This window comes from Copadichromis virginalis, linkage group LG7 (genome assembly GCF_057382275.1).
Source record: "Copadichromis virginalis isolate Kocher_CV1m ecotype Utaka linkage group LG7, C_Virginalis_male_GT1.1, whole genome shotgun sequence".
Lineage (NCBI taxonomy): Eukaryota > Metazoa > Chordata > Actinopteri > Cichliformes > Cichlidae > Copadichromis > Copadichromis virginalis.
The window spans coordinates 5,825,623-5,833,589 of NC_140624.1; the positions used below are offsets into that span (position 1 = coordinate 5,825,623).

General features: G+C 47.0%; 1 protein-coding gene across 1 annotated transcript; it reads left to right on the forward strand.

Annotated features, from left to right (window-relative positions):
* The first annotated feature begins 412 nt into the window (after positions 1 to 412).
* Positions 413 to 2,143, forward strand: LOC146704305 (uncharacterized). Its single transcript, XM_085465119.1, has 2 exons — positions 413 to 1,807; positions 2,083 to 2,143. The coding sequence occupies exons 1-2, from the start codon at positions 606 to 608 to the stop codon at positions 2,141 to 2,143; spliced, it is 1,263 nt and encodes a 420-aa protein (XP_085321245.1). The 5' UTR covers positions 413 to 605.
* The last annotated feature ends 5,824 nt before the right edge of the window (positions 2,144 to 7,967 follow it).

A 7,967-nucleotide genomic window follows, 5' to 3' on the forward strand; every position in this document is an offset into this window, starting at 1 on the left:
GGAGAGCAGCGAGCACGGGGGGTGCTGACACGGGAGCAGAGAGCACACGGACTATTCACGGGAGACACGACACGGGAGTCTGGGAGAACACGGGGATTTATTGTTACGTTGTTTTCACTCTGTAAATAAACACTGTTTGTACATAGAGCACCGCGCCTGGGTCCTCCTTTCCCCACATCCCCACTCCTTCCACGGTGTGCCATGCCATACCATACCGTGACAGAATGATCCCGCCACTTATGGACCCAGCGGTCTCCGAGGAGAGGCTCAGGAGGGAAATTATGGACAAAGTGTACCGCATGTGTGACTTATGGTGGGAGAAGCCTGCGGAAGGTATGCGTCACGCCGTGGAGAGGCGGCTGCAGGAGATGCTTTTTAAATTCCCCTGGCTGGTGGACTCCCTCAATGCGGTGGTCCTGGACTTCCTACTTTCCACCCTCCACCTCCACTCTCCTCCTCAGGCTGCCCACCAGCTCGGACAGCTGGTGGATTCACTGCCTGAGACGCCGGCCCCGACGCCGACACGGAAACGACGTTCGCGCCGCCAGCGTTCCTCACCGCAGCTAAATCCACAGACATCTCAACAGCCGGCTGTGGTGAGTCATATGGACAATTCATCGTCACTCACCTCAACTGTTTACTCTGGGGCTATGTTTATACGGTCAGCTGCCCAGCCGGTAGCCAAAGCGCAGCCCGCGGCCCAGCTGGTCGCTGTACCTCAGCCTATCGCCCGGCTAGTGATCCAGCCGTCACCTGCTGAATCATCCCCCGCGACATCTACCTCACCGCTTACCGTTTCATCCTGTTCACCATCCACATCACACGCTCAGCCATCTTCTCCACCAGCAGCAGCCTCCATTCCACTGCCCACTCCAGCGGCCTTGTCCGGAGAGAGCGACCTCACCCGCGTCCAACGCCTGATGGACTGGGTAACTCACACCACCAACGCAAGGGCAGGAGTGGTGGGGTTAAACGCCATCGAGGCAATCCTGGAGGGAAACCCCTACCTCGGCCAGCTCAAGGGAGTTTCCGCCTGCCTTTGCACCCTGCGTAAAGCCCGGGGGGTAGTGCAAGCTCGGGAAACCTCAGACTTCGTCCAGCTGCAGCAGGAGCTCAGCGAGCCGGAGGAGCCCGCACCGTCAGCTGAGGCGCTCAGCGAGCCGGAGGAGCTCAGCATGCCCGAGCAGGAGCTCAGCGAGCCGGAGGAGCCCGCACCGTCAGCTGAGGCGCTCAGCGAGCCGGAGGAGCTCAGCATGCCCGAGCAGGAGCTCAGTGAGCCGGAGGAGCCCGCACCGCCAGCTGAGGAGCTCAGCGAGCCGGAGGAGCCCGCACCGTCAGCTGAGGCGCTCAGCGAGCCGGAGGAGCTCAGCATGCCCGAGCAGGAGCTCAGTGAGCCGGAGGAGCCCGCATCGCCAGCTGTGGAGCTCAGCATGCCCGAGCAGGAGCTCAACGAGCCGGAGGAGCCCGCACCGCCAGCTGAGGAGCTCAGCGAGCCGGAGGAGCCCGCACCGCCAGCTGAGGAGCTCAGCGAGCCGGAGGAGCTCAGCATGCCCGAGCAGGAGCTCAGCGAGCCGGAGGAGCCCGCACCGCCAGCTGAGGAGCTCAGCGAGCCGGAGGAGCTCGGCATGCCCGAGCAGGAGCTCAGTGAGCCGGAGGAGCCCGCTCTGCCAGCTGAGGAGCTCAGCGAGCCGGAGGAGGAGCTCTCGCTGCCGGCCGAGGAGGAGCTCTCGCTGCCGGCCGAGGAGGTCAGCGGACCGGAGGGACCTCCACGTCTAGCGCGGCCTCCTCGCCGTCCACGTCCGGTGCGTCCACGTCAGCGATCGGCGCGTCATGGACCTGTTGCCACGCCTCGCTGTTGCTCACCGGAGCAGCAACGTTGCCATCGGACCCATGGCAGGCCACCGGAACCGTTCCACCGCCACCGGACCCGTGGCAGGCCGCCGGAGGAGCAGTGCCGCCGCCACCGGACCCGTGGCAGGCCACCAGAACCGTTCTGCCGCCACCGGACCCGTGGCTGGCCGCCGGAGGAGCAGCGCCGCCGCCACCGGACCCGTGGCAGGCCCCCTGAACTGTTTTGCTGCTGCCGCCGGACCCGGGGCCGTCCGCCGGAGCTGCTACGTCGCCGCCAATGGGCTCGAGGTAGGCCCCCTGAACTCTTGTTGTGTTGATGGGCCGCCTGTGACTGTTTGTGGCGTCTTTTCGTTTTCTTTTTGCACCGCTGCGGGATGCGCGGTCTGACTCTGAGACTGTGGACTGGGTCGGTTTGTTGTTTTGTTGTTTTTGCTTGTTTTGGTTCTGGCCCTCCGTCCTGGTTCCCCCAGCCGCCCGCCCTGGGTTGGTTGTGCTGTTTTTTGTTTTTGTTTTGGGGTCGTCGGGAGCCGACCCTTAGAGGGGGGGTACTGTCAGGGTCCTGGGACTGGGCGACCCAGGATCCCTGAGCAGTTATGTATTATATTATTATTATTATATGTATTTTGGTATTGCTGCTGCTCTCCTCCATGATTGTAGATGTGAGTGTGTGTGTTTATGTCTGCGGGGATGCTTGGAGGATGGAGCTCAGCCACCTGCAGGCCTGAGGGGTGTGGCCCTGCGGAAGGACTGGCCACACCCGAAGCCACACACCTGCCGCTGATCAGGGCTCGTCGGGGGAGCTACTTAGGAGAGTCTTGGAGCTCCCACCGACGCGGGATCATTGCATGAGACTCCACATTAGTCACCCTAAGTTTAGTCAGAAAGTGTATGCCTGCCATTTCTGAGTGTCCTGACAGCTGCGCTATTGTTTCCCGCAGGAGGAGCGTGGAAGGCACGGAGAGCAGCGAGCACCGGGGGGTGCTGACACGGGAGCAGAGAGCACACGGACTATTCACGGGAGACACGACACGGGAGTCTGGGAGAACACGGGCATTTATTGTTACGTTGTTTTCACTCTGTAAATAAACACTGTTTGTACATAGAGCACCGCGCCTGGGTCCTCCTTTCCCCACATCCCCACTCCTTCCACGGTGTGCCATGCCATACCGTGACAGTTTCAATGTGCACAGTGATGTTTGCGTTCCAGCATTTTTCAGTTAATGGGAGGCTTGGGCCTTGGTATCCCAAGTGTTGGTAGCTTCCTGAATATTACAACCAAATTCTTCTAATTTGAGGGTAACAACTTGGGTCTTCCTTCAGACCTTGTTAAAGGGGTGATACATCAAAATAGCTTGACAATTGACTTGTTTGCACTGATGATCTTGGAATCTGAACTTCCTTCTCAACTTTTATAATCCTACAGCTGGAGAAAATCCTTAGATTTTCTCTGTGTTGCTTGGACTTGTGCTGAGTGTGCTGAGTACTGGTCAATCCAATGAGTACTGCCAAACACGGCAAAGCTCTCCAGAGAGTGGTGCGGTGTGCCAAAAGGATAATTGGAGGTGAGCTTCCCTCCCTCCAGGACATCTACAGGAAGCGGTGCCTCATCAAATGCTCCAGTCACTCCAGCCATAAACTGTTCAGACTACTTCCATCAGGAAGGAGGTTCTGCAGTATCCGGTCCCGAACCAGCAAACTGAGAGACAGCTTCTTCCATCAGGCCATCAGACTGCTGAACACTTTATAGACACCTCACCTCATTATGCACTCCATAATGTACATACAGTGCCATTTCTTTTGCACAATGTCCAACTGCTAACCTCTGTACATTGTATATTTTATTTTATTTTATTTTATATATACACACACACACACACACACACACACACACACACACACACACACGTGTATATATACATATTTCGTATACATATTCAGTAATGGGCATACATTCTTACATTTGTACATATATTTATTCTTATAATTCTCAGATTCCCATTCTTATATTTTGCTTTGTTCTTATGTTATTGTATTTTGCACACCTCTGTTGCTTGCGAAGCTTGCACACAAGAATTTCACTCGCATGTGCTGTACCAGTGTACAGTGATTTGATTTGATTTGACATTCTTTTTATGCTTTTAATGCTTTTAGAGAAAAAGTTGAATCTCAATCAGTACTTTAGCTTTACCAGAGATATTTTTTAACACAAGTATCTGTAAAAGTAAAGAATTCTGTACTTTTGCCACCTACATTTCACCATGGAAAAAATGGTTCAAAGAAATCACTAAAAGCCCACAATTACCATGACATTCACGCCCATGACAAGTGTATGTAAACGTCCAACCACAACTGTATAAAAGATAGTTGTGGCTAACATGATTGGTTTTTGGATTCCAGTTTGTAAGTCTTTAGCTGAGTATTTTGGTCATGACCTGTTTTTGTTGAAACTCTGTGGAAAAAGTGAAAACTCTGTGCACTCATATTAGTTAGTCATAGGGTAGCCACTATGGAGAGAGTCACTTTATTGTTATTTTACTTTATACTTTATTAATCCCTAAGGAAAGGATGTGGTTACAGTTGCTCCAAGACAATAAGAACAGTAATAGATGGAGCCAAATTAATCCAAATTAATGACAAGAATATTTATCTCAGTGAAGAACAGTTTGTGATCTGTGTTCTTGTGGTTGGCTAAGTATGGCTGCATTGTGTTAAAGGTAGAGCTAAACTCAACTGACAAAATACAGACATGGTGCTTGGGATTTTCCAGGTGCTTAACAATCAGGTGAATGATACTGGTGACTGCATCATCAGTACTCTTCCACTGTCTGAAAGCAAGTATGTATGTGAATCTACAGACACCTGGATGACAGGAAATCAATCTGGAGTGAGCTATAATGCAAAGGTTGGTCATGAGGAAAATATTTGCCAAGGTGATAAAGAAAGTCTTGGATTTAAATTCTCACAAACATCTATTAAATAAACTTTGTTTTCCAGCTAGAGGGGGTCACCCTCTGCTGGCCTCTAGACAGAATGTAGGTTTTCAGTTTTCTTCAGACCGATACTATGAAGCAGGATCCAGCTATCCAGCTAACTTAAGGGTTACCCTGTGGAATTTAACCGTAGAGATCAACAGGTATTAAATCACTGCCAACCGATTAACCAGTTCTCCAGTGCCACCATTCCTGGGAGAGTAAAAGTCTCTGAAGTATTTTACATTTGATGTCTTTGTGTTTCCTTAATGTGCAACAGTATTAAATATTTCCAAATTAAAATTTATTGCTGGTTGAAAACAAATTGACAACAATTCTATTGACCTATAAGCTAAGTATTAATACATGATTCTAAAATAGGCAAAATGACAAAGCTGTTATACAGAGAAGTCTTTTAACTAACACATTCGGCATTTTGGTTGTTTTTCATTCCTGTCTTCAAATATGCTAAACTTTACTAATACAGTAGTTCTTCTCCAGTCTTACTAACCAAAGCACTTGAAGCCCTCACAACTTCATACAGGGGGCTTAATACTAAACTTCTGTACAGTGCATTTATTCCCCCACACACTCACAATGCTGCTTTGTCTGCAATAGCTTTGTTGTGTTCACTCTGTGTTGTTTATTTAACCTTTTCATATTTTTGTAGTGATAACATTTTATCTTCCTTAGAGAAATCAGCCACTCTACTGCCAGTATGCCTATTTATTAATAGTGGTCATTGGTTAGATGCTATCAGCGCTACCCCTTTCGTGTCAATGTACAGGGAAACCCTGGGTTAACAAGTTTATAACCACGTTTGTGTGACCACTTATCTAAATTACCAAAGTTATAGGGTAAGTGAATGTACTCGAAGCACGTTGAACTCACTTTGTAGTACAGGGCCTAGATGCTGCACCCATGTTTTACAGTTAGTACATATACATATACAGGAGACCGAAAACGTAGGTAATTTGTACATTATACATTATTTGTACATTATTCAGGTAAAACAAATCAGTAATCTATGATAAACCTTATCTTTATTCTGCACTGTTCTTCTTGTCAGTCACTGAAAGGTTTATCCATAACTGTATCTACCTATCTGTACTGATAAAGATAGCATAGATGAAGACAAGAGGCCAATGTATTCCTTAAAATATACTGTTAAGCGTCTTCCATCTTGTGTCTATTTCTCCTATTGCATTTCAAATGCACCACTTCTATACATGCACATTCACTGAACACATGACTGCAAGCAAGTATACATTTTCAGTTGTTTACATTTAAGACCACTTCATTCTGCTTGACCACTAACTTGAAGGCACATACTGTACACACACCAACATGATTTTCATTGGAGAAACCAAACACCTGCTCTTAACCTGGAGCATTTAAATTCCTCTCTGAATTCAGCTGATGTTCACAAACCTTTGTGAACATAATGGGAGACAGAAGTCCTCAGCACTGACCCTTCCAATACCATAAGTTCCAACTTGCCAGCTGGCCAGTTAATGATCAACCAGAGTTTTGATAGGATTTATTGGCTGAGCTGATAAATTTCCGCATGTCAAACACAAGAGAAGATCATTGACATTCGTTCTCCATTATGAAATGCATGCTTTAGTAGGAACCTGTCTTTTCGGAGAAACTGAGGGTTGAAAGATTGATTTGGTGTCTGCCTCTTGCTGCATTCAAGCCCTGCCCTTCTGAGCCCCTAATCTTTCTTTCATTGACTAGAAATTTCTGTCATGTAGCACAATAATGTTTTAAAATTCAGTGATAACCTTATAATCAGCAATCAAACAATTGTTTTGTTTCTTGTGTTGCATTTCTTCTTTAATTTTCAGCATAACTGGAAGACAATGAATAAAGTAGTCAAACATGCATGCTAATTTCTATGCATGCTAGCACAAGAATCATGTGACTTTATACGGCTTACTATTTAGACTTTATTGTGTCAAGATACAAGAATATCATGGTAAAATGCAAACTGTGACCAGGTCCAGTGTTGTAAACATGATATAACCCAATTATGTGACAATCCCTACAATCCTCACACAATTTTGTAGGAAGGGGATAAAATGTCTAGTGTAGCAAATTGTTTTCTGCAGTGAGTGGAGTAGTTTGTAGTCATCATATCATCCATGATGGTTACATTGCACTTGGATTTCTATGAACATGCAGGATTGTCATGTCCCTTTCTTGTGATGAATGGGATGGTGTTGTAAAAAAAAAAGGAGAGATTCACATTTTAGTCAAGACTGTCTTAAAATAACTTGAAACTCATTTAAATCCAACTAAATTTCAATCTAAGTTAAACAGGGTCCAGCTCAGCATTCATCATACTTTGCAAACATCCACCCAGTCCAAAGTTTGGCTGAAACTAATTTCAAGCTCTAAATTAAACTGGCATCATCCAAAGTCTTTTCTGTACTGAATTACCCCACCACAGCGGCTAGTGAGGAAGCACTCTCTGTGGAAACATAAGAGGAAATTACACACGAATGAGACCGTATTTGGACTGATTTAAGCCAGTAAAACAAATACCCACATCTCTTCAATTTCAATGCAGCCAGTCCCACAGCATTAAGTTTTTAACTACAGTTGTGCAAAGGGAGGTCCTGCAAAATAACAGCAGAGTCTTCAGGCAAGAAAATTGAATCAGGCTCAACTTTTGCTGCACCCTAACTGAATGCCATCTGGCAAGGCACTGCATTAGTCACTCATATATACACATGCAAGCGTACATTCCTGATGCATTACTTTTAAATGCAAATACTGTATTTCTGCTTTTTCCATCTCTGTGATCATCAGAGATTAGATTTGTAATTTTGTGTGTTAAAAACCAATGTGCAATGCTCTTCTCTAGTACGTCTTAAAACGCCCAATCTGTTCCTCATACCAGAGTTTCTACATCATATTTTACATGTAAGCAGTACCTAAAACAACACCGTCCCTCCAACCGTGTCCATGTCTTAACAGAAGGCAGTATTTTGCCTGAATACCTGCTAAAAACCCTTTATAGACACAGACTACTGAAGATTCTCATTAAACTCCAGCTGCTGTTTAGAGAATGTTTTTGACTTGAGAAAATGTGGACCTCAACTAATCCCACTAAACTATGAATAGCACCATGACCACTAC